Source organism: Cryptosporidium muris, genomic scaffold (genome assembly GCF_000006515.1).
Source record: "Cryptosporidium muris RN66 scf_1106632373425 genomic scaffold, whole genome shotgun sequence".
Classification (NCBI taxonomy): Eukaryota; Apicomplexa; class Conoidasida; order Eucoccidiorida; family Cryptosporidiidae; genus Cryptosporidium; species Cryptosporidium muris.
Window position 1 is genome coordinate 206292 of NW_002196577.1, and position 26548 is coordinate 232839.

The 26548-nt window shown below is 31.2% G+C and overlaps 9 protein-coding genes across 9 annotated transcripts, besides 5 other annotated features; 4 read left to right on the top strand and 5 right to left on the bottom strand.

Annotated features, from left to right (window-relative positions):
* Positions 1-15: 15 nt before the first annotated feature.
* Positions 16-2397, bottom strand: CMU_036180 (uncharacterized protein; the record flags this gene model as incomplete). Its single annotated transcript, XM_002141758.1, has 1 exon — positions 16-2397. The coding sequence occupies one exon, from the start codon at positions 2395-2397 to the stop codon at positions 16-18; it is 2382 nt and encodes a 793-aa protein (XP_002141794.1).
* Positions 2340-2374: a sequence feature (AT_rich).
* A 239-nt stretch (positions 2398-2636) lies between the features above and the next one.
* Positions 2637-2677: a sequence feature (AT_rich).
* Positions 2678-2988: 311 nt separating this feature from the next.
* Positions 2989-3018: a sequence feature (AT_rich).
* A 51-nt stretch (positions 3019-3069) lies between these two features.
* On the top strand, positions 3070-6087 carry CMU_036190 (uncharacterized protein; the record flags this gene model as incomplete). The annotated part of the gene is made up of 1 exon (XM_002141759.1): positions 3070-6087. The coding sequence occupies one exon, from the start codon at positions 3070-3072 to the stop codon at positions 6085-6087; it is 3018 nt and encodes a 1005-aa protein (XP_002141795.1).
* A 253-nt stretch (positions 6088-6340) lies between these two features.
* On the top strand, positions 6341-8737 carry CMU_036200 (uncharacterized protein; the record flags this gene model as incomplete). Its single annotated transcript, XM_002141760.1, has 1 exon — positions 6341-8737. The coding sequence occupies one exon, from the start codon at positions 6341-6343 to the stop codon at positions 8735-8737; it is 2397 nt and encodes a 798-aa protein (XP_002141796.1).
* An 807-nt stretch (positions 8738-9544) lies between these two features.
* On the bottom strand, positions 9545-10234 carry CMU_036210 (uncharacterized protein; the record flags this gene model as incomplete). The annotated part of the gene is made up of 1 exon (XM_002141761.1): positions 9545-10234. The coding sequence occupies one exon, from the start codon at positions 10232-10234 to the stop codon at positions 9545-9547; it is 690 nt and encodes a 229-aa protein (XP_002141797.1).
* An 812-nt stretch (positions 10235-11046) lies between these two features.
* Positions 11047-12633, bottom strand: CMU_036220 (protein kinase domain-containing protein; the record flags this gene model as incomplete). The annotated part of the gene is made up of 1 exon (XM_002141762.1): positions 11047-12633. The coding sequence occupies one exon, from the start codon at positions 12631-12633 to the stop codon at positions 11047-11049; it is 1587 nt and encodes a 528-aa protein (XP_002141798.1).
* Positions 12634-13137: 504 nt separating this feature from the next.
* CMU_036230 (uncharacterized protein) lies at positions 13138-14337 on the bottom strand (the record flags this gene model as incomplete). Its single annotated transcript, XM_002141763.1, has 1 exon — positions 13138-14337. The coding sequence occupies one exon, from the start codon at positions 14335-14337 to the stop codon at positions 13138-13140; it is 1200 nt and encodes a 399-aa protein (XP_002141799.1).
* A 261-nt stretch (positions 14338-14598) lies between these two features.
* CMU_036240 (uncharacterized protein) lies at positions 14599-15351 on the top strand (the record flags this gene model as incomplete). Its single annotated transcript, XM_002141764.1, has 1 exon — positions 14599-15351. One exon carries the CDS (start codon positions 14599-14601, stop codon positions 15349-15351), a length of 753 nt encoding a protein of 250 aa, XP_002141800.1.
* A 113-nt stretch (positions 15352-15464) lies between these two features.
* On the bottom strand, positions 15465-16298 carry CMU_036250 (uncharacterized protein; the record flags this gene model as incomplete). The annotated part of the gene is made up of 1 exon (XM_002141765.1): positions 15465-16298. One exon carries the CDS (start codon positions 16296-16298, stop codon positions 15465-15467), a length of 834 nt encoding a protein of 277 aa, XP_002141801.1.
* Positions 16299-16944: 646 nt separating this feature from the next.
* Positions 16945-16965: a sequence feature (AT_rich).
* Positions 16966-18003: 1038 nt separating this feature from the next.
* On the top strand, positions 18004-26493 carry CMU_036260 (uncharacterized protein; the record flags this gene model as incomplete). Its single annotated transcript, XM_002141766.1, has 1 exon — positions 18004-26493. The coding sequence occupies one exon, from the start codon at positions 18004-18006 to the stop codon at positions 26491-26493; it is 8490 nt and encodes a 2829-aa protein (XP_002141802.1).
* Positions 25072-25094: a sequence feature (AT_rich).
* Positions 26494-26548: the final 55 nt, after the last annotated feature.

A 26548-nucleotide genomic window follows, 5' to 3' on the forward strand; every position in this document is an offset into this window, starting at 1 on the left:
GTCTAGTTTGTACTATTATCCAAGGATCATTCTGGTTTTAGTATCGAGATCTTGTATATCTGATGCTTGTTTTTCACAAAACTTTGGTATTTTGCTTAACAAATTCATATATTCCTTCCAATCTAATTCATACTTCTGCATTAATTCCTTAATATCACTGGTATTCTTCATAATATACGCTAATAGATCTTTATAGTGCTTTACATCATTATCTATAAAATCAAGAGTATAAGGGGCTTGTCTTAGTACAGTTTCGCATAAATCCATGATATAATTACCTGTTGGGTTTGAGCATTCCATAATCTGAGAAAGTTTGTTTGAATAAGACTTCATATTTGAATCAAAGTTATCTGGAAGCTTCAATGTTTGTAAATATCCCATTAAAGAACTAACCTTCTCTTCAACTTCTACTATTTTCATCTCAGCTGAAAGTGATTTAGACTCCAGCTCATTTACAGAATTTTCAATACTAAATAGAGGTTCATATACATTGTTTTTAAGTTTTTTTTTTGTGGGTAGCATTTTTAACTTTAAATTCTTAATCCCCTTACATCTAGTTCTATTTCTAATTGATTCCTTTAAAGAGTGAATAGCCACATTTAAATCACTAAATGATTCTTTAACCATCTCTAGAACTCTTATACTCTCTTCAGTATTAACTATCGTTTTCAATGCACTTTTCATATGTATCTTAGTAGAGTTCCCACTAATATTGAGATTTTCTATTTCCAGATAAATTAAAAGTGCACGGCTATAGAGAAATTCTGGTGCCAGAAATTCATTATATCCATGTTTAAGGATATCACTATATACCATATTCAAAAATTCCAATTGATCTAACTGATTTTGTAGTATTTTCGTACTTCTCTTAAAAGAAATATGTATACTCTCGAAGCTAGTAATTGCCATATAATAGTTTTTTATTGCTTCATCATAGACAAGTCTAATTGTATCAGATTCTAACTTGTAGAACTTGGGACGCTCTGAAATTTGTAAGGAGTGTAATTTACAGTAGTTAGAAGTTTGCTTAAAGGTATTATGTTGTTCAGTGGTGGATATTTCATGGAGTCCACATTCTCTAGATTTAAGTTCATCAATATTGTCTAATTTATCTTCTAAATAACTACTAGGATGTGTAATACAGATGTCAATTCCAAAAGATCTAAAAACATCCTTTATGTTAAACGAACTTGGTGTCTTAATATAACTCTTTTCATTTTGAGTTATTGGTTTAGTACAGATGTTACTTATAACTACATCAAATATAGTTACTAACTTTATGAGACCACTTTTTTTTTCTTGATATATACGATATTCTTTCTCATAGTTAATTAGATATTTTACAAAATGAGCCATTATGGATTCTAATCTTTCTTGTAATAAACTAGAAATTCCTTCATACTTAGGATATTCAGGAATCGAATTCTTAAATAAATATGAAGTATATAGTTCATGAAGTGCTTTTGAAGTTAGAGGAGATGATAAGTAGTCAATATTTTCTCCGAAATATGAGTGAAGTATCAGAAATACTTCTGGTTTTTGATTATATATAGAGTTAATATTTGAGGATATGTCACTTGTACTATTCAAATTTATAAAAAGCAAATTATCGTCAGTCAGTTCTGCAATCCTTGTCTTGAACTTCTCCAGAAGTGGTAGGAGTACAAGATTACTAATATAATCTGAAATGAACTGAGCCTTTTTCCAAACATCAGCTAATATATCGTCTATGTACATTTTTACGTTCTCTGCAACTTCAAAATGATCAGAATCCTGATTTCTCTGACCAGAACTACCAGTAATACTATCTATAATCATATGTTCTAGATTTTTAGCTAGAATATTGCACAATTTCACCTGTTTACTAACAACATTGTCTAGAGTATCATTTGTATTTGAAAATTTAATACAGTAGTTGATTTGCACTTTATTATAAAATATATACACCAAAATTCCCTGAATTCTCTTAAATATCACAAATTCCATTGAATTGAGCATTTCATTAAAGTTTTTAGTCAATAGTGGTAGTGTATTATAAAGGTTCATTATCTTGGGTAACTCATCAAATTCAACCTTGGACAATAGATTTTTAGTCGAACTTTCACAGGTTAAATATATTTTATTCTCATTCTTCAGTAATACAGAATAATCATCCTTTGTCTTCTTTATTTCTTTATTAATTTTATCGATGGTATTTTGGTAGTCCATAAGAAATAAGTATCTTGAAAAAAAACCTGCAAACTTATTGACAGATACCTTCTTAAGTTTCCTAGTAGATCCCAAACATCCAGTTCTCCATGCAAAGCACTGATATATAAGAGTTGATATAAGGTAGAGAGTTAAAAAAAATCTTTTTTTTCTAAAATTTTTATTAGTACTTGAATAGTAATCTGACATAATTACACTATCGATGAAACCAATTCAGAAATGCCTTAACTTCTCATAATAAAATATGAAAATTCAGTTTTTATTTTTTTCTTCGGTTTCAGAAAGGTATTTATCTTCTAGAAAAGTCACCAGGTTACAGATTTTCTACTGCAATATAAAACAAAGTTAACTTGTAACATACAAGCGGCTAAAATTACCGCTAAATATAAAATGACTTTTTTTATGCAATAGCTTAAAGTAGCACTGAGTAAAATTAAATAATAATAATATATTACTATTTCTAAATTTAGATGAATAGCTAAAAACTTATAGTAATTTTGTCTATATAGCCTTTAATACTAAATTATGTTTTATAAAGAAAAGGAATATAAAGATAACACAGCAACATTATACCAAACTATAGCACTTTTGATAGTATATCAAATTTTAACATTTAGCAATGTAAATTAATAGAAAAATCTAGTATTTTATTTTTTATAACAAAGCAAAATTACTTTAAAAAAAATTCGGAAGTATCCCCCACAAGAGGCAAGTTATGCAGTTTGAAGGCACCTGGAAAGTATCTTAGCTCAAGAATTTGTAATAGGAACTTCTTTTTTGAAATTTATATTATTATATTGATTTAATATTGAGTATAGGCTATTTTACTTTTTTGTAAATGGGAAATTTAGTGAGCTTACAATGTGGGAATTTAAATATAAGGATAACCGATTTTTAAGGCTACAAGAAGAATTAGTAAACCCCACTAACGTTAATAACAATTTTGTGGATAGAAATATTTATAATAATAAGCAACATGTAAAGGTTTCCCAGTCAAAGTGTACAAGAGAACAAAATAATGGCAATATAGGCCCAGTATGGAGCTTTCAGGAGGCACGTATATCACAAAACTACCACCACTTAAGAATGAAAGATAGACTATACAAAATAAGTAAGAGTATCAGCTCTTCAGCATCTGATAATTCTTTAAATGTGATAGATAAGAGTACTAACGCAAATATTCGATATTCTAATACTGAAATACTAGAATATATACTATCATATATTGAATTGGGTGCAGAATATGACAAAGATATCTCAAAAAAACAAGAACTAGTTAAGAATAAGATAGCTGATCTATTTAATCAAAAAGGAAGATGTAGAGAGGTTTTGATAAACTCATTCCGTGGAGTTACAAGTCACTCAGGTCGAAGATTTGAATCTACCAGCAGACTGAAAAGATTGAAAGACTTTGTTAGTCTGATTGAAGAGCTACATAAGAACTATTGCAATCCAAATATAAGACATATTATTAATCCAACAAAACTTATTGGAAGTGAGAATTCATATAGAGATAATAACTTTTCTTTTTACCCTGGAAGATGTTTGAATATGGATGAAAATAAAGAGATCCTTCAATCTTGCAAAAAACTATCAGGATTGGACAAGTATAAAGCTGAGAAGTATGTATACTCTGAGATGAGTAGTATGTATGAGAATAATAACAATACTAGTACTTTGACTAGAAAAATAAATGAACAATTGAGCTTTAAAAATTGGGAATGTACTGAAATAGGAGTAACTCCGAGTGTCAAAGATATGTTTGAGTCTATTCAAACGAAGAGAAAGCTTCAAAGAGAAAGGTTAAAAAGCTTATCATGTCCTCCTCAAGTGGATAACAGTACTCATACTGTGAGTAAAACTGGTAATTTGAGAATTTATAATGGTGCTACAGGTACTAAAAATAAGGATCTGAATAGTATTAGTGACAAGCGAGGTGATATAGAAAGAATAAACGGACTAAAGGAACTATGTTTGAAACTAAAGGAAATAAGGGTGGGCAAGATAAATACGCAGTTGCTCAGTGGAAATGATCAAGTACCTTCACTCTACCTTCGTAAAAACTTTAATAAAAATGAAGACAGCTCTAATTTGTTTGAGCCACTAAATAACAGTTCAAAAGAAAGTTTATTTCCTAGTAGCATGAACTCAAATGAAATATTGATTAAAGATAACTCTTTGGATACAATCAATAACCACTCACTTAGTGACAGTGGAGAAGTTAGTCAAAGAAGGAATTCGATGAAAAGGAGATGGGAGCTAGATACTCCCTTCCCTACTTATCGTAGAATTGAATATGCAGAAGATGATGACAATAAAATTGGTGCTTCCGAATTTTTACAGACATCCTCAATAATGGCTGGGGATTGCAAAGTAAATCACATAGATACTGAAAATGATACTTCTCTTAATAAAAATAAAGATGTGGAATTTAAAGAGAATAAAACGGCATGCTCTAATAATCCTGTAGCCAAAGTGAATCCTGATATAAAGGGAGTCAATTTCTCTACTAATAGCTTGAATTATAAAGATACCGTAGAAGCTGGAAAGGAGTATTCTATAACGAGGCCTGATTCAATTACAACTGATAAGGAAATTTCACTGGGAAGTTGCATGGGGGACTATAATGTGATTTTATCTGAGAAACCAAATGTGAATAACAATATTGACATTTCTATATTAAGCAAGTTAGACACTATGGGAGATTACAGTGAAAATAATGTAGACTTAACATGTAATTTGTTACCTGAACATCCTTATTTCCCTCCAGTTGAATTTTTCCTTAAACTTCCTTTAGAAACTGAAGATCGACCTAATAGTACATTAAGCAAGATGGAGAGATGTGTAGAACAGGAGAAACTGGATGTGGATATTCTGGATACAATCGGACTAGATGATCAGATTAAAACTTTAGAAAGTGCACAAGAATCAAAGAAAACAGACTTGGATTTGAAAAATAAACTGTCAGTAATTGAATACTTTCCTCTTGATAATTATGATATATCTGAAGCTATAGATTCTTATAATAACCTTTGGCACAAGATAAATGAAAGTTGTAATATCTCTGACAATACATATTTTAACATAGATGGCTTATGTACTGAAGATTTTTACAATAAGGGTTTAGATACAATTACCAATTGTCTTGAGAAATCTATTGATACATCTCCAGAATCCATAGAATTTATATGTAAATTAATATATAAGTATACTATAGGCAATTTAACTCATTTGGAAAGCCAAACAATTGCAAAGTGTACGATGGAGAGTAGAATCATTAAACAAGTTCACAATACTCACTCAAACAACGTATATTTAGGTGATTTTAGTCAAGCGGATTTATTTCTTGAGTTCATTCACAATATTATCATGCAGGATAGCGAATACATAGATTTTAATTCATCAATAAATGAATTTCTGAACCCTCCAGATGATAATTTTATTCTTTTAGTTATGGATTTGATATTTGAGATACTGGATACAAGTAGTATTAAACTAAAGAATCTCAATTCACAGAAACCTGTAGCAATTCAAAAGATAACAGAGGCTGTGATCAAGAAGTTGCAGGGTTCATATGAACCATATCTTATTAAAAATGAGCCAAACAAGTGGGAACTAAAACGTATTTTTCATGCACCAAACTATCCTAATATTTTAGAAAGTGAAAAGGACTTATTAACAATAGAACACTTATTTAGGCATCACTCATGCGAAGATAAGCTTGTTAAAAGCTTTGCGTATACAAATAGAAATAGCTGGCTACATATTGAGCAATACTATCAATCAATTTTAGATAAACTGACTGTCGAATTAATAGATGAGCTCCTTGAAGAAGTACTTTTTGTTATTCAAAAGAAGGCTAGGAATCTTGCAATATAAACAAGTACTTAGTAATTTTTTACTACTGAAAATGCCTCTAAATTACTTAAAAGTTATATATGGAATGTATAATAAGTAGGATAAAAGATATAATAATAGGTTGAACTTTTGAGCTATTTGTATTGGGACAAATATATGCCATTTTTAGAAGCAACACTAAAGTAAATTTAGTCTCTAATGTAGCCTTAAGCCCCAGCGCTCTTCAGTACTTTCCCTGATATTGTCGGGTTGAATATAGCTTTTAATTCTTGAAATGAGATGTCAATTTTCTTCAGATATATTCCATGATTCAATCCTACCATGTTCCATAAGAATTATTAAGGAGGTAAGCAGTGGCCTTAAGAATAGGGTTATATATAGTGATGAGTCTAGGTTGTACAATATTATTGATAATGAAATGGAAACACTGGCTGAAAAATTACTGAGTTTACAAATAACACGTGAAATAGTAGTTCAAGCTTTCATACTAGCAGCAATAAGAGCTTTTAGTGACAACTCTGATAGATATGAAGATTTAGATAATGAAAGCAGTATAACTACAAAAAATGAAGTTTCAGACAGGATCCAACCAGATAACAACCAAGAAGTCTTTAATTTCGTCAATATAAATCAATTAGCTAACAAATCTAAGATAGATACTATCTTAGTTGCTTCAGATTCTCAAGAAAAAGTACTTATACTTTCTTGCTGTGGTCTTATCCTTGTATCAACTGGTTTTATGGATATTGGCTCGTGGCTAGATTTAGCATCTGACTTATCTAGTTTATTAGATAAGAGAGGATTGATTTCATTTATTAATTGGTTGTGTGATACAAAGCTAGACCTATTAAGGTGGTCATTAAATAATCCTCATATACCATACAATTCAAAGAATTGCCCCCAGCAAACTAATAATGAAAGAATTTCAGAAATGAGTGAAGAATTTTCCTTGCCTTCCAGTGCTACCCTTTCTCCAGCAACAGCAGCTCAGAGGCAACTTTCACATGCTAAGTCTGTAGGCTTGCTTATTAGTTTGGGAAGGCGTTTATTATCCTATGGATGCTATGACACTTGTGGCAAGATTAGGAGTATTATCTTTACCTGTCTGCCTTGTAACCAAGCAGGTATATGTAGAAAAACATTGAGTATTAGACCATACAAAATCCCAAATGGGGGAAGGTTGATGAAAAATTTAATGGAATATACTTTATGTTTTACTCCTCATAACACCTCTAGTACTTCCTTAACATCCAAAAATTTATCACCTGAGAAAGAAGATGGTGAAATGCCAATAGACAAGTATGATAATGGTACTCAGAGCAATTTAGAAACTTATTTTGATGATTATCAACATTTATTATATCCATGGAGATCTCTGAAGGTATTCCAAGCTTTATTAAACTGTGACAAATTTTTGGAAACTCCATTTGAATACTTATCTTTAAATTCTGAAGATCTTACACTATTAAAAGATTTCGAAATCCTATTGTCATATTTTGAAGATAATGCACCTGTGTATGTACCTGGATACAATGGAGATTTTGATACACACATGTTTAGGTTACCTAAGATATCTAAAACTAATAGCTTACATTATATTCAAGCAGTAATGGAATGTATCCCATCTTCTCTAGATTCTTGGAGCTTCAGATTTAATTTTGTATACCGTCTAGTGTTTTTATATTGTAATATAATGGCCCTTGAAAAGAGGGAATGTCAGGTACTTTTTAAAGTCACAAAAACATTTAATAACAGTTTCAAACTACTTGTACAACGCTTTGTAGGATATCTAGATCACATTACAAGGATGAATAAATTCTCTTCAACGATCTTTTTTCAGTACATGCTCCTTTATGAATTATTATGGGTTACATGGAAGATATCTAGCTGTGCTGATATCAAGAGGACTATAAATACTGGAAATACGGGTATCTCTCCACAGGGTAAACCAAAGAAAAGAAAGGTTGAAATTGCCAATATTTTTCATGGGAATATTCCTAATAATGGTAAGAAAGTAACTAAGACTGTAGATTCAGATACATTCACTAGTTATATATCCTATATAACAAGCAAAGAAGATAAGAAATGCACTTCAATAGCTAATTTAGTTGAGAAAACTTGTAGGGTGTCAGAATTGCGGAGAGGAAAAAGTTTTTCTAATCCTCATGAGTTAGTAACTCCAAAATTTACTTCAGAGCGTGATTTACTATATTTGTCTTGTTTACCCTATTCAGATGAGGTATATGTTCAAATGTCTATCGAAAAGAGGCTAGAGATAAAGCTCAAAGACTATATTGAGAAGGTAAATATTGATAAAGACCCAATAAATGGAATTGAGGAGACTGAGAAAAGTATTTATGGGACTTTCTTCAAATGGAGATACAATCGTCTAATCCAAAGGTGCAACCATAGTTTTTACAAAAACCTTGACTTATACAACTTAGCTATAAATGATCTAGATAAAATAACTGATAATTCAAGCATTATTAAAACTAGTAATGATGAAATAAAAAGAGATATAAAAATTAAAGAACTTGAACTTTTTGTTTTGAAATTATTTAGTGAGGAAGAAGTACTAGCAAAAAGTAATACTATCAATAATATGAATGTTAACTGTCAGAATGAAACTTTAGAGTCATCACATTTAGAAGACAGCAATCTAAAGCATTAAGAAAATCAAGGAGAGGGGATTAGTAAAGAGATAAATTTAGATAACACTAATGATAAACAGGAAACATATGTAGTAGTATATGATATATTCGAATAATTATACTAAAAAATAGGAACTGGTAATCAATTATTACTTGGTAAGAGGAAAACTAAAGATTATGAATTAAAGGGTGAGGTAGATGTATATGAGCAACATGAAGACTGTATAGTATGGCAAGGGGAATAGATGAAGAGTACTATTGCGTTTTACTAATATTAATATAACAGTACAATATTGACTTATCATATCAAAATATTATATAGGAATATCTAAACTTTACTATCTAAAAGTGTTGACATTAATGACAAGACAGCCATAGCTTTTAAAAAGAAGATACAATGAATATAGGCAGTAATCGGAGTCTTAACTCAATGATTCATAACTGGGAACTATAGACTATGTTAGTTTGAACTAATGTCACAATATCGAGTATGAGTACATTTTGCATAGAAGACTTTTTTCCTAAGTTTTCAATAGTAAAGTGAATTACTTAAGCTAGAGCTTCAATGTACCAATGGATATTATTAGAGCTGGTTGAAATTAACAAAGTAATTTAGATATTTAGGTTTATGATACTGTTTAGGAAGCTATATCTGACTTGTTAGTTATTCACTTAGGATTTGTAATATTAGATATTCATTCAGGTATAGAAAGTAGTAAACTTAGCACTTTATACCTTATTCTTACATAATACATTTATTTTGATATATACTTGATAGTTTTACGATATATTTATCTACTTATTTCTTAGGAGTATTCATATATTGTTTATGTCCCTTTATATATTTGTTGATTATTTTCTATGGGTATAATAATTGATGAAGCATCACTCAACTTGTATGCCCTCCCTGAAAAAGGTGTACATACAGGCCTACTACTTGCCTGATAAACTCCTTGATCTATATAATTCCCAACCCCACCATTATTATTATTTGAATTAGGAGTAGTTGCATTATTGCTCATTATATTTGGGGTAGTTTGAGGATTAGCCGAAAAATTGCTCCATGGTGCCAAAAATTGATATTGGTCATCAACCTCTTCTATAACCTGCAAATATTTAAAGATGTTGTAGCCCAAAAAAGAGGCTCCAAAAGATATCAATGGACTAGCAATATGAACAATACAACTTGATATTGAAGTAAAGCTTTTCGGGTCTTCTGCAATGGGAGCTTTCTTTATCCATTCAACCATAATTAGTAGTGTCATTACACCACGCACAAATGACACTGATACAAATATAAATAAAATACAAGGAGACTTTTCTGTATATACTACATAGCCTAAATATATAAATAACATGTCCATAAAGATGCTTTGGGCATCTGTTAATATTGCAATCCTCAGACATGTTATTGTACATTGTAGAGCTAAGACTATAGCTAGAAGTAGTCTCAACTTCAGTGTGAACGGGGTTTCTTCTGTACGAAAAGTAACACTTGTTATAGTATGAGGTAGCATTTAATAGTTATCCTTTCCTCTTGTTATGTATTACCAGCGCTGGAAGTTGTAATTTGTTCGTTCCCTGTATTTTTCTGTACTTAGTAATTTTATTTTATATAGTCTTAACCAGAAGCAATGACTTCAGTCAATTTATACAAGTTAAATCTTGTAAGTTGGATTGCAAACTCAGAAATCTAATCGAAATAACCTTTGGAAGTTCGAATTTCATCAAATAGTCTTATGGCTACTTGTCTTAATAGCTCAAAATATAAACTAAAAGTGCATTTAATTTGACTCTTCCATAAAAGTTTATTATAGTAAGATACAAATAGATGTCTTTATGTAGTTTCTATTGAATGCACACTAACAAGAAGTGGAGAACAGATAATTTCAGGGGGTATTGAGCGCCAATGTGAGATCTATCTGGGTGAAGCCAGTAAATGTCCCGGAATGTTTAGACATTAGAGGAAAAAACTATTACTTAGAAGTCTAATTTAAGACCTAGTTCATACGGAATTGTGCAAATGATCACTTATTATTCTATATCTGAGATGGTAGATAAGACTTACATAGTTGTCAGTCAATATATTTCAAAGTAGTATGACAAATCACAGGGCAGCCACTGAAAGAGGATCACCATATCAGGGTATATTGATGTCTACATTTACCCCAAAAAAAGTTATAAATGTAGTTGGAGCATAGAATATTCAAAGTAAATGAATACTCATTTATATAATATTACTAAGTCTAGATATTTAGATACTTCGTGTCTGTTAATATAGTGCCTATTTGCTGATGTACTCTCCATTAATTTGAAACTTTCTAGTGATTTAGTATTTCCTACTTCTGGAATTAAATCTCTCTACCCACATTGATAAACGTCGTTCTGATTGAATGATCAAATTTTCAGTTCTATTATTTTCTGAGTTATAGGAATATTTGGTTTTAGGAAGCAATCCACGTATTGGAGAACTTTCAGGGTATTTCAAATTATCATTTATATCATTATTAAAACTTAAGTAGTTCTTTAAATATCTACTATTGTATCTACAAGGCAAGGTTTTTGGAGATTTTTCAAATTTAGAACTGATCGTACGTTGAGGGGTAGTAATAATATTATTTGAAGTGAAGTATTGGGATGTGTTCGGGCGAGAGGATATCTTCACATCTAAGTTGCTGAAATCACTGGAATTTTCTGTTTTAATATTCTTGATACTAACTGCAGTTGATATCTTGTACGAAGTTTGATTTACAGTAGGATAGTAGTTATCTTTTGAACCATCACGGTCGCTTTTACTTGAATCTCTAGAGGTATCAAGAGTCGAGTTTTCTGACTCTGTACAATCATCCTTAAATAATGCATAAGATTCAAGAAAGTGACTGTATTCAACAACTCTATAATATTCATGTAAAAGAAATAAATATTCCCATTTATAATAAAATTCTGATCTCTTTTTTTGAATATAGGGATGATTAAGTAGTTGTAAAGCTGATGGACGCTTTACGGGATCTCTTTCAAACATTAAACTTAGCACATTTTCAATTTCGCCAGAATAGTAATTCGGCAAGGTTGGAGTGGGTCCATAGCTAACATATTCTCTTAGTTCCTCATAGCTTTTTGCGTAGAATGGAGGTTCTCCTGTAATAATTTCATACATACAGCATCCTAAAGACCAAATATCACTTTTTTCATTATATTCTCCTTTACTCAAAACTTCTGGAGACATATAATATGGTGTACCAACATGGGTTGTAGCAAATTGTTGGGCAGTTAGACATTTCGCTAGTCCAAAATCCCCCAATTTAACTATAGCATTAAATGAATGAAATCCAAAATCTGTCGTATGGTTTTTTCTCAATTTATCTTCATAATCTCTCACATCTTCTATGCTATAAATTTCGTCTGGTATTATCAGAAATATATTTTGAGGTTTTATATCACGGTGTAGGACTTTTGTATTTCTTGTATGGCAGTAGTTCAAAGCATCTAATAACTGAACAAATATTGAGATAAGATCATCTTCGCTTAAGTACACTTCAGACAGTTTCGTTCGTGCATCACTCAATTTTCTTCTAGAACTCTTTTTTAAAAAAGTCCCCAAATCACCTTGATCGCAGTGTTCCATTATGATGTAGATATATTGTTTATGTCTGTCCACTATTCTATCAATATACTTGGTAATGTTCCTATGGTTTAATTTCCTCAAAACGTTGACCTCAGTCACAATTTGAGTTTTTTCTAATTGAGACATGTTTCCATAACACATCTTCTTCCAGACATAGACCTTACCATCACTCTTACGTCTAATTCTATGAACAGTACCAAAACATCCTCGACCTATCTCTTCTATCTCCTCAAAATCATCTTGATTAAGTACGGAATTATACCTGAGGTGAGAATGGTCTCTCCCACGCATTACAACAAATTCAAGTTACCCCTATAATATTTAATTGTTATTTTCTCTTTATAGTTACTTATTAAAAGCAATTTACTTAATAACTTCCTACACCTCAAGAAGAAACCATGTAGTAGATCTTTCAAAGGAATTACGTGTTATGATCTCATGCCCCACACAAATGACGTAAGCCATGTCCATTAAGCCGCGCTCATATGATTCTATGCTTACGAATCTTTCAATCTCACTAAGTAAACTTTTAGGAATGTTCAAATAGACAAATTTATCAATATAGGATATGTAGAGCTACCTAAATAGGATTTTAAACAGAGATATTAGACTCAATGAATGAAGTCTAACTTGCAGCTTACTCTGATTTTAGCTATCTTAAGCACAGTTCAAATACAAATAGTAAATACTTCATTACTTCTAAAGAATCGAAGTATCTTTTTGTAAAATGTTCTACTTATTAGGTACCTTGGTGACATACTAAACAAGATTTATACTTTCAATTAGAAAGCTATATTATTCTATGCGATGAATTTTTATATCATATAAACTTAGTAGTGTGTCCCCATTCATCTGGTTAATCTCTAACAAAGCCTTCTCCAATAATTTAGAAGACAAGTATAAGGGTCTAACTGAAGATGATTCTGATTCAGTAGTTACTTCCCTGGAAATATTAATATTGTACTTTATGATATAATGAGTTATATAAATAGCCTTTAATATTGGGAAACAAAGATCACCATCATACTCAGACAAAAAGGAAGTAAATAAAGCTGCAAATAAATCTCCCATTCCATAAAATATTTTTGAATGAACAATTTGCTTATATCGTATGGTAACAACATTAACTTTACAATTTTCAAGATCGAGCTTTACATTTGGAAAACAAGTAGCTATAGCATTAGAATTGTAGGTTGCTAGAAGTGTAAACAAGTGGTCAAAGTCATCTATAAGATTTAGAGATGTAACTATAATATTTTTTAAACCAGTCTCTAGTAATAATTTACAGTATTCGATAGATTGCATTAGTGAAATTCCTCCATAAATATTTTCATTATAAGTTTCTCTATTAAAAATCTCAAGCTGATTAAGCTCGGATAGTTTCTGTTCTCCAGTTATATCCATATTTGTTTTTAAATGTGGGAGTATATTTGCACTTTTTTTTAGTTTCCTTGCTAACTGTATAAATTCAAATTGGTTTGGGGTTAGTATATCCACTGTGTGCAATATTTCTAAATATACTTCAACTAATTCTTTACTAACGTAAAAAGTCCCATGGTCGCCTAGGACTGGATCACAAATCCAGAAAGGGTTTCTAGTTATGCAATTATCTTTGATGTTAGTTACAAACTTGTGTATTTCATTGAGAGTTAAAGGATCAGCAATATAACCACTTAAAATTATGTCATATGGTCTAAGATTTACTGAGATATCTAATAAATTCACTTTGTTATCTATGTACTTTTGAAGGGGTTTGTATACAAGTTCATATACTCCTTGAAGCAAAGTTTTCATTTCAGATTGTTTCAGCTCTGTACCCTCATGTAAACTTCCTGAAACATATTGAACTGTTGAAATCCAATCAAATGACAATCCTTCAGTTGCTTCAAAGACACAAAATGTCATTTTACCACCTGTAAACCCTAATATAACGTGTGACTGAATACAAAGAACTCGTCTATTTAATTGCAAGTTCAACTGAATAAAGTCATTCATATGCATATATGTCTTATATATAGTAGAAAATATTCATTTAAAAAGTAAGTTTACTGAAATACAAGGTAATAATATGCATTTCCTTGCAATAGATCCACTATACCCGATACTCCAAAGAGTGATTCCTCAGCGCCGAAACACAGGTCAATGACTATACTATCTTTAATTTATTTTTCCTTTGAAAAATCTCTCATCTACTTTCCAGAACTTAGCAGTTTTAAGCTGTCGTGAAGGTATTCTGAGATTACTTTATTAAATTTAATGATTGAAGAAAGGAATAGTCGGAAAGGTAACTTGAATTACTCCTTGGATGAATTAATTCAGCTAGAAGCTCCTAGGAAACAAAAGCAAGTACCATTTAAAAGAAATAGAAACTCAAGCAATGGAGGTAGAAAAGTTTCTCATAATAATTTTAGAGGTAAGCGGTGGAATTTGAAGAGAAATAAGATGTCCTGTAACAATGGTATTAGGAGTGTGAGAAGATACTACTTTAGAGAAGTTCCCAATGATAATTACCAAAAGAAAAGTACTAAAGAAGTACAAAATAAAGGTATAGATCTAAATTTTCAGGAATTAGATTGTTTTGAAGTACGTAAAATGAACTATAGTGTAAAACCTGAAAACTTGAATAAACTATTTGAATCTGTAGCTATGATCCATAATAATGACGAGTCTTCGTTACAAATAACAAAGAACTCACATGTTATCATTAGTGTACACGAAGTAACTGGAGTACTTCAACTAGACTCACACAATGATAGGTCTGAAGGCATGTTAAACCTTTGGAATTTGTTTTTAAAGCCCTTAGGCCTTATTGTGGAGCTTGACGATAATGGGAACTGGTCACTTACTGATGGAAGTTGCTACTTCGAGAAATTCAAAGATGGAATGATTGTAAGGGGTTCTGGATCAAGAGATATTTCCAGGGGTGTAAGAGCATCAATCCTTGAACAACACATTAAGCAACTACTCGTATGCCATGGTGGGGCAGTTGGCAATACTGTACTGACATGATTTTATGCAATTTGCCTACTCCACATCGGGAAACAAAGTTTTTTTAATAGTTTAATCAAGCTAAAGATATTTGTTTTTGACTATAATAGTAGAATATTCCTTATATGGTTTAATTATTTTTTTGACAAGTCATTAATAAGACGAACCAAAGCTTTTTGCTTAGCAACAAGGGCTGCATGTCTTTGCTCTGCCATTGCAAGGTCTGACTGTAAAAATTTCATTTCTATGCTATCTGCAGTATCTTCAATTCCGCTTTTTAGGATTTGTGCAGATAAATGTTGAATGTCATTGATAATCTTAGCTCTATGCTGCAAAGTTTCTTTAGCTAGTGACTCAGTCTCCAATAATTCTTTATTTGCTCCCTTTAATGTTTTTGTATCAATTCTTCTGATTCGTTTGAGTTCTGATTTGAATGCCTTCATTTCAGGCTTCGTAAGATTGAGTTTACCAACACATGTATTACAAGGTGATGAAGATGTTACTGATTCTTGTTTGATTGCTACTGCGGGAGGCTCTAAGAACACTACCGGGGCTTCCATATTCCTGAATGCTGACGATAAGGACATTTTAGCTATGACATCAGATAAGCTATCGATAACCCCAAGTGTATTTTCAGCAAATATATTTTTTGGGTGACGTCTCAGCTCTGCATAATTCTGAATATTTAGCCAGTCTTGCTCCACACTTGTTAAATTTCCATTTAGATTAACGAGCTCTTCCATCAAATCCTCGGACTGTGAAATTAGTTGTTTTTGTAATTCAAAGTCTGGGCTATATAGCTTTTTCGGAGTTACTATAGAGGGATAAAATGCCTTTAGATAAGTCGAGAAAAATCTACCAACATCATGTATAAAGCCAGCTTCACATGGTATTGGCATCTTGAGGATAAATAAAAGCAAAAATAATATAGGGAGGACTGAGATATTCATATTTAGCTTTGTTTGCATTTATAAACGTGAAATCGTGTACAAAATTACTGATAAATATCCTCCTATACCGGTTTGCATACACTGCATGCATGCAGAAATTTGAGGCGCTAATATGCCTTTATTTACTACTAGCTGCCACTCTCCGAAAAACTTAATTACTCTCATTGTAAGTTCCATTAATTTCTTAGAAAATAAAATCTAATTGAATATCATAAAATTATTGGATATATTAATGACTCATCTATTGATTCTTTTCTAAAGGGTTTCATTTAATCAGATTCATGAATAACAACTGAATGAGACAAACAGTGAAAGTATCATATATTAACTAAATAATCACTTAGATATTTTAATTACAGTATATTTTTTCGGTATTGTACTGAAATCAAGACAAATTGGTTGAATACTATTTTACTTAGAACTTTTTTATATTAGGGAATGTTACATATTGAAGTTGCTAAATTAGAACTTGAGGAAATTTATGAATTAATTAAAACTTGCTTCCATATTTCGTTGTATATTGGAAGAATTTATCCATGGGAAATTTTTACTAGAATAAGGAAATTTGGGATTTCAGTATGGTGGAATAAATCACCTCTTGTCCAAAGATATATCGATAGGGCAGTTCTATCTATTAAACCATACATAAGAAAGAATCAGCTTCATAAATTAATTTTAATTATTACTGATTCATCTGGAATCTCTGAAGAAAGTCTCACCTTTGAGGTATATTACTCTTTTCCCTTCCTTAAATACTTATTATCAACATTTTGAAGTTTATAGGTACTTTAAATCTACCTCTTAAAGATATCTACCCAAGTTTTAGGTTAATTTTGTTGAAACTACAACTACCTAGAAGTAGCATGTTTCCTATGCTGAATATTTGTAAATCTACTACTTCTACTTCAAATAAGATCTCTTATCCTATGCAGGGGTACTCTTTCCACCTTTGTTGCCAGTTTATTAACAATGAAAAAGGTTTCTATATTCGTAAGTTATGAGAGCCGTCTACTTATAAAGTGTGAACTCATATTTCACCTTTTTTCGCATATATATAGCCTTTGATGTAAGCTTTAGTAGCTATTTTGTAATCCATTATTTAATGTTAAACAACTTTCTAATAATAAAACTTTCATTAATAATTATGTTATAGGTAAATTCCGAGAGATTTGTAGATTCTTGGTCTGATACATTCTCGATCCAGTCACATCTCAAAAGAATTATTCACATAAAATCATTATCAAATGGCACTTCCTCCCCATATATACAGGTGCGTAATTGAACTCATAGTTTTTCTTAGAAAGAATATTAAATCTAGTAAATACTCCTTATCAGATACATTTTAAATCTATAAAATAGAGATATAGTACTAACTAAAATTCTAAATCCATTTCCCTACTATACTTATGGATTATATTGAATAATTTTACCAATTTTTATATACGCATATTAACACTTTGTATTTTCATTCATCCTTTAATAATCTAAAGTAGAAAATAAGATTATATTGTTATAAAAGGATTGCTACATGGTACTCTTAGAAAGTTCAGTTTGCCACATTGAGGCGCCAATTTTTTAAAAAAGAGATGTCATGCAGCAACTAAATATTATTAGCTAAGTGTTAATATAAGAAGAAAAAGGTATAAATATTTATTCAGAAGGTTAACAGGCTTCAATTAATTTAAGTTGTACATGGTTTATTTAATTGAACTTTATTTACCTAATGGCTTTCAAAAAGTGCCATCATACCAATATCCAGCTAATAACACTCAAAATCTTCATATATATAATACACCTGAAACTTTTCCCAGTGATATGTATTAATAAAGAATCATGTCCAATTGGTTATGCAAAAATAGATAATAATTGCGCCTTATGCCTGGCAGGCACATACGTCTCAACTTCAGGTAACAAATGTGAACCTTGTGGCCCAGGGAAATATTCCTTTGCAGGCAGCTATACTGAATCTTCATGCATTCCATGCCCTATTGCATTTTATTCTGAGAAAAATATCAGTGGAATATGTACATCATGTCCTAGTAAACAAATAACTCCCACGATAAAATCCAGTGGCTCTATTGACTGCTTTTGTGCTCCAGGTTACAAGACTCAAAGCTTAAGAAATCAAACCTGTATTAAATGTGAAGTCAATGAATGGTGTTATTTAAATAAGCCGAATTCGGGGGGATTCTGGAATGTTGCCTCTTATTGTTATAGCATTGGTATAGATAAAATTAAAAAGTATCCCAATTACTCAACAACTTACAAGATTTGTCATGAAGAACAAGCTTTGAAAAGCCCTTTGGCATCTTATATACTGCCTTGTTTTGGTGGAGAGGCTCAGTGTGTAAGTTTACTAGGAAATAGCACGTTTAAAGAAGATAAGTCTATTAATGAATTACAAGTTGCAGCATGCGCAAAAGGTAATTCCGGCATTTTGTGTGATAGTTGTGAACCAGGCTATGCAAAACTTATAGATTTCTCTGGAGAGTATAGTAGTTGTAAAAAGTGTTCAGTACTCAACTGTATTCCTCTTGTCATAGCTCAGTTTATAATGTTATCTATTTCAATTTATATTGTATGGATATTACGAATGGAACCAACTGCAAATGAAGAAGAAAATCCAATAGCACAAATAACTTTGATAAGATGTCTAATTCAGCATATACAAGTACTAAGTTTGCTTTTTAAATTTAAAATTGTTGATTTTCAAGGATATTTAGAGATATCAAAAGTATTTTCACTGCTATCTTCAGAGTGGATATGGAATCCACTTCTGCAATGCATAGTAAGCAAATATGGTATACCAACAAATGGGAAGGAATATCTAATTATTTTTACTATAGTGAGTGCAGCTTCTCCGCTAATTCTGATTTTTTTTTCGTTAATTATAGCTCCTATTATTTTGTATTTCCGAAAAAGAGAAGTAAGCAAGTTTTTAATGGGACGACGAGAAATTGAGGGTGAATGTCTGTATTTTCAGAAGTCGTTTATATCATGGTTTATGAGTTTGTTAATAGTTTCTTTTTTCGTGTATTATACGAGTATAGCTCAAGAATTAGTATCAGTAATTAATTGTGTAGGACTACAAATGAATATAACGTCAAAAGCTGAAACTTCATCATCTTCATTCTCTAGTTCACCATTATTGAATAGATATGATAGCTTTGGCCAGACTCCAGCTACAGTAGATGTAGTTAGCATAGCATCAGAAAATACATGTTTTGACTCAAATCATAAAATTGCAATATTTATTGCAGCTGGCTCATTTTTTTTGTGGATAATTTTATTTCCATTAATATATGCTTTCTTTGTTCAGCGAGAAATGAAAACTGAGACACCACAAAGAAGACGTATATTATTTGGTTGGTGGAGTAGTGGGTATGAAAAAACTCAACGGTTTACATGGGAATTAGCTACTTGCTGGAGGCAGATATTATATCTTGTACTGATTATTACTATTAGTTTAGCTCCAGGCATTAATAATTCCTTATTTTATTATGCAGTTCCAGGAGGATCTGTGTATACAATATCTAAAGTGGTACTAGTAGCTACTGTCGGCATGTTTAGTTGTTTGGCTATAACAGTCTTGTATGACTGGCTATATAGTATATTGAGACCACATGACAAAGACAGATATGAAGCTATTTTAGAGAGAGAAGATGAAGCACTAAAACAAGATGATGATGAGGTTGTGGAGTTACAACATCAGCAACAAAGAGTAGCGACTGGTGGGAGTAGAGTTCAACAAACGTACTGGAGCTGGCCATTCTTTTATTATATAATCCAAAGGTTATCAAATTTTTGTATAATATTGTTATTAATAGCAGTCATATGGCCAAGATTAAATGTAAATATTATACCATTTGTGGCTAATAAAAGGGTAGAGTGGACAAATAATACAGAAGTTTTAAATATTCTATCTTTGGGATACTCACGTTATTCAACAATTGCAATTTTTATATTTGCAATTATCTGCAACTACTTATTGGTAGGCTTCCTCATTTTGCTTTTGTTGGGGATCAAATTATATAAGCCAATTACTACGTTGTTAGCATCAATAAAAAATCGCTACAAAAATGATGAATATGTAGATTATTCTAGCTCTGAAATACATGAAAGTGGTAATATTGGCATAAACTATTCTAATACTTCGCATAATATAAAAAAACAAATATATAGTAATATTGATAAACTTGCAAATTTGAAAAGGAAACATTCATCTTCACTAATAGGGGATTCATTCAAACATGTTAGCTTAAGATTTTATCATGACATGTCCACAATAAATACTGGGAATAGTGGAGTTGATGATGATGTTAGTATTGAGCAGCTAATAAGGATGCATTTACGCTCTGACTGTTTGGGATTTTTGTCACATGATGATAGAATAACAATAGTTTCAGCAATAAAAAGATGTGAAAGTCGCCCTGAAGGTTTGGCAATAGCTTTAAGAGTTACCTTAGATAGTAGATTTGGTCCAAGCGATAATTATAATATAATGCTTGTTTCTGAGGAGTTGGCAGAGTCTTTAAGAAGTTATGGATTTTCTGATGGCAATATGAATAAACTAATTGAGGATTTGTTAGCAGTACACATGACTATTGTACAACGAATAAAGTTTGTAACAAGCAGTATGGTGAAAACTACAATGGAATTATGTATTCTAAATTATCCAGAAGTTGCTCAAAAGTTAGGTATAGAACAAATTATAGATCCATCAATTAAATTGCATGATTTAGTTAATAAAAGTAATGCTATATCAGCATTATATATTGATGAAGTGAGTCCAATTGCGAATGTTTCATATGAAAGTGGTAGAGATCCAAAAGTTCGTGCACTTATAGCAAAGTTAAGCTTGAATGCAATTATACTAGACTTAAGCGATATATATTTTAAAATACCTAGAGCAATTCCAGTAAAATTTCAGCTTAAACTGAATAGAAATTCGGGTCTATTATTTTCTGAACTATATGAGAATAATGAACTAGCTGATATAAGTAAAGATTCTATTTCAATCTTTAAAGATAATGCTAATCCAAGATATCATACAGGATCAAAAGAAGAAATTTATACAGAATTTGAAGATAATGAAAGGATAAAATATATGAAATCACTGCAAATGCAAGATAAAACTTACTCTTTACCAATACCAGGATATACATACAAAGAATACAAGAAGCCAAAGTCACTAGATATAAATTTGTTACTTTCGATAAAAAAGTTTACAGAAATAGACGCAAGACAAGTGCTAAATGAAATAGATGATCCCTTATCCTTCGAGACAACAAATGCTACTACTGAGGCAATGATCAAAATCATGAATGTTTTATTATCAACTAAAAGTGATAGTGAAACCCAAAAATTCAATCAAGATAGTGATGAAGAGCTAATACAGCTTATTCTAGGTTTAAATCCAACAGAAAATATTCATAAAGACGTTACACTTGAATTACTAAATTCTGTAGGATCCTTGAATAACAATATAGAAAGTGGTGCAAAAACAGGGGATCTAAATAATAAAAGTAACTTCGATATAGTGACTTTGCAACCGAAATCAATAGGTGCAAGAAATATTTTCTTAGGTAATATAAGTAATAAAGCTCCAAGGCCATCGTTTTTTAATTCAGATCATGGCCTGAGTTTAATAACTGGAAACACAGGAGATATACCGTCTCTACTACAACCATATACATCTAATCTCCACTTACTGAGAGTTTTAGATTTGAAAGAATGGTTAAATCAATACAAAACAAAATACTTAGAAGAAAGAAGATCACATAATAATATAGCTATAAAGCAATCTCAAACAGTAGCTCTGTCAGAGGAAAGGAATACCTCATTTTTTGGCGATACAAACAGCTTATATATGACTTTAAGTCACAATTTAGATGAGGACAACAGTCAGAATTGTTGCACTGAAATGGCAAGTAACAAATTAGAAATAGGGAATGAAGTAGAAGATTACGAAGCGGTTGAACACTTGAATTCTATTACAAAGCTAACATATAACTTAAATAGGTATGCTAGTCCAAGCATTTTATTTTATTACTTGCAATTAAATAAGAGACTAAAGTCTGGTTTAGATCCTATAGTAACGTCAGTTATACCAGATAGCGTATTTAGCGAAGGTAATATAACTAATGAAGAAGCAATACAGGTATATCGTGAAATAGACCCAACTTTAAATTTCATCGATAATCCATATGGGTTTAAGGTTGCAGCTATTCATGAATTCTCTGCACTAAACACACCAAATATCAATTTTAAAAAGTGCCTAGAGTTGACTATAAAAAGACAAAGGAATTTTAATTTGTTGTTCCCAAATGCACTACCATGTATACATTCAATATTTTCTGTTCCCTTCGATATATATGATGACGATGCATTGTGGATACTACAAGCTTCAAAGAAAAAACACCAAATCTATATACTTGATCTACTTTCTAAAGATCACCCACAGATAACTGAATTACCATATCTAGAAGACGATAGTTTAGAAATAAATGAGAAATGCTATGGGATTTATAGTGATAGTGATGAAAATACCCAAAAAGTACCTAATTTAGAATTAAGATTAACAGATAAGTACTTACTACAAGATAGCCTACACGATAGCAATTGGATTTGGAAAGAAATACCATTACATTTTGCAGTAGACTTCAATGGTATGATGATACGTAGTTTACTTACATCTTCTTATGTTCAACAAAGCATTTACATATCTGGGAATCCAATATCAGCTTTAGGACCTAATTCGCCACATTGGGCATATATGAGCCATAAAGTTGATAGAAGCTGTTATTTAAATGGAGTTAATACTCTTAATGGTCCAGATAGTGCTATAATAGTGGTACCTGGCATACAAACACAAGGAAATAACTTTACTATCGAGGTGTGGGCAAAATTGCCACCACTGAACTTAATCCAAAATCAGGTAGGTCATAAAAAGAATGATAAAATTAGTATTCCCACTTCAAGTAGCGATAAAGAGCTACTAAAAGATAGTACAAATGCAATTAACATTACAGAATCTCCAACATTACATGTTCTATGTAGTACTGATGAAATGGAGGGGCTATTTACAATTCATCGCAAGACTGGGACAATAGGATTTTGGGATAGCAGTGGGAGATTTTTAAAATGTGTATTAAGGGGAAATAGTACGAGTAATATTGGCAATGGTCGTACATCAGCAACAACTAATTCTGCAGCTGGTAATGTTGGGAATAGTATTTTAGGAAGTGTACCTAATAGTAGTTCAAATTCAATAAACAAAGTAGCAACATTATCAAACTTGTATCGTCAGCTCAATATAAGAAAAAGGAGTACACATTGCAAGATTATGAATCAGAATATAGAACAATTCATTGATTTTAATCAAGACCCTTGGATACTACAACCATGGGTATTAATACATATAGTATACAGTATGGGTTTGATTAAATATTTCGTCAATGGTGTATATATAGGTTCAATTCGCAAATTGAATGGTCTAAAAGGTAATATCACAATAATAGGTGGTAGTTTGGAGAGTGGCTCAAATTGGGGGTATTTTAGCCAATTTCGTGTATATGGTGGTTATACTAGCAACGAGCAGATATTAAATAGATTTGAATCTTATGTTTCATCTTATGAATCGAACTCCTTTTTTACAAAAATCGATAGTATAGGGTCATTTGTAAAGAATTGGATACTGAAACTATGGAGAAGTGGTATAACAGGTTTTTTTACTTGGAAATATAGTAATATTAAGCTAACAAGTAATGAGACAACGTATTTGATTGATTTAATTAACAGGAATTTTGAAGGTCTAAATGATAGCGAAAAAATCACTGAAGTTGACAGTAATACTTGTAAGAGAGGTATCTTAATATTTGGAATAATTATAAGGATACTGAAAGGTGAAAGGAACTTCCCATATTATTATGTTTATGAGCCATTACCACACAATTTGAGTAAAACAAAAAGCAAAGATCCAGTTTCAAATGAATATAATAAATACAATCAATATTCAATAATATCTTTAACTCCAGACTTGCAATGCAAAATTTCAGATGACTATAAAAATATTAACATTGATGATATGTCTAATTACAAGGAAAACCCATATCTGTATCAGCCAAACATAGTTCCAGGTCCAGGAATGGTAGAATGCTTACTATTAGGATACAATACAAAAAGTAACAATTCTGGCTTGCTTATAAAGCCATCAGTTGAGCTAACAACAAAGATCAAAAAGAAAATTTCAGTTATAAGGTCTAATCAGCAGAATAGTTCATCTGGTACTGATGAAATGCGAGAAACAGTACATAATGGTTGGACAATGACTGTATGGTTTCATTATCCATTGCTAATTGAATCTTATTTAAGAGTTGAGACTGAAACTTCAATAGACTGCACAAGTAATGCCCCTATGGATAGTTTGGCTTCATATAATTTAGGCGATTCAGTTCGCAATGAAACAGTGTTAGATACAATAAATAACTATACTGTTTTGTTTTGTGGTAGGAATGATGCTCACCTAGCTGTTAGTGGGACTATGGACGTTGGTGTATTTAAAGGTTTCACACTGAAAAGTGGTCAAAAATTTTATCCATCAGGGTTAAATCTGGAACGTGCAAATTTACCAATGGGTTGGCACATGATGACAGTAGTTGGGAAACCACGACTAATGTATAGGAATAGTAAGTATTATTCAGCCACTGATAATACTGAGTATAATGTAAAGAATTCTGAAGCAGATTATGAGAATAACAATAAAACAAAGAAAAATGCAACTCAGAACAGGAATATTAATTTAAATAAAAATAACTTGAATGAAGATTATTCAAATATTAATACTGGAATGGAATATAAAGGATTAAATTTGATGAATGAAAGTTTAAATATAACTTCAAATTACACTTGGATACAGGAATTTTATATAGATGGACAGATTATGGGAATTAGCTCTTATTGTAGCTTTGACGATGTTATAATGATTGGTAATAGCATATATTTAGAGAACGCATTTGGTATATTCACATGCCCAAGAATATTTAATATACCTTTTGACCCCATAGAAGTACATGCTGACTTTATATCATACAATTATTTAACTAAGGCATCAAGTTGGAGCTCAACAGACGATCTACTGTTACAATTTGATTATAACCAAATAATTGGTGAATTCCAAATTATTCAAAATCCTTGCAATAAAGTAAGATATCTAACAAAAATAACAAATGAAGTAGGTGAAAAAGCAATAGACAATGTTGCACTTAGTACTTGCAGATCTTTGTACTGGTTAGATGAAATTGAATATCAATCGCCCTTATATAGCCACGTAGAAATATTCTTAAATACTAAATATAAAGATATTGCAAGCGTTTACTCAATACCAGGTGATAATGATACACCTATAAGGTTGAAGAGTTATGGTATAATAACTACACACAGAGGACCAACAAATGAGAATATATGTATAGATCCAACACAAATATATATATTAGAAAAAAAATCTGGCTACTTTAGTGAAGGTGGAAGGATACTGCTAGATCCACCTGTACGACTGAGCAAAAACTGGACTAGCGAATTTTGGATATTTGTACCCTTTAAGCTAACAAAACATCCTTATTGTTTGCTATCAAGTCCAAATGGAGTTGGATTTATTGTTATTGGGCTCAATGAAGAACTAGGCTCTATACAAAAAAAAGTGACATTAAGTGGCACAAACCTTAGCAGTAGAGATAGTAGTGAGAATGTTGTAAAGATAAAAAGCCATAGCACACACTTTATGTCATGGGACATAAACTTAAGACAACACTTAGAGTATGGTTGGTATCATATAGTAGTTGTGTTCAATACATCTCAAGACAATACAATAACTGTTTATGTTAACTCAAACTGTATTGGCAAGAAGAATAATTGTATAGAACTACCTCATCATCAAGATCCATGGATTTCATGTATAGGTAATCTAAAGTCACCAAAAGGTAGTTATATAGCCCCGTTTGGTTTATTTGGACATCTCAAGATATACGACTTTGCACTGTCAAATATAGAAATAAATATACTATATAAGCAATGGTTGAGTAACAAGAATATAAAGAAAGAGATAGAACGGGAACACAACAAGCAAAATAAATCAGTAAATACAAAATTTTATTCACTAAATGATCAAAATGAAGTACCAGATCAAATAAATACTACCATGAAGAGGAAACTATAGAGGAAACTAAAAAAGATGTATATTAGAGTTTTTTTATTAGATTAAATGAAATACT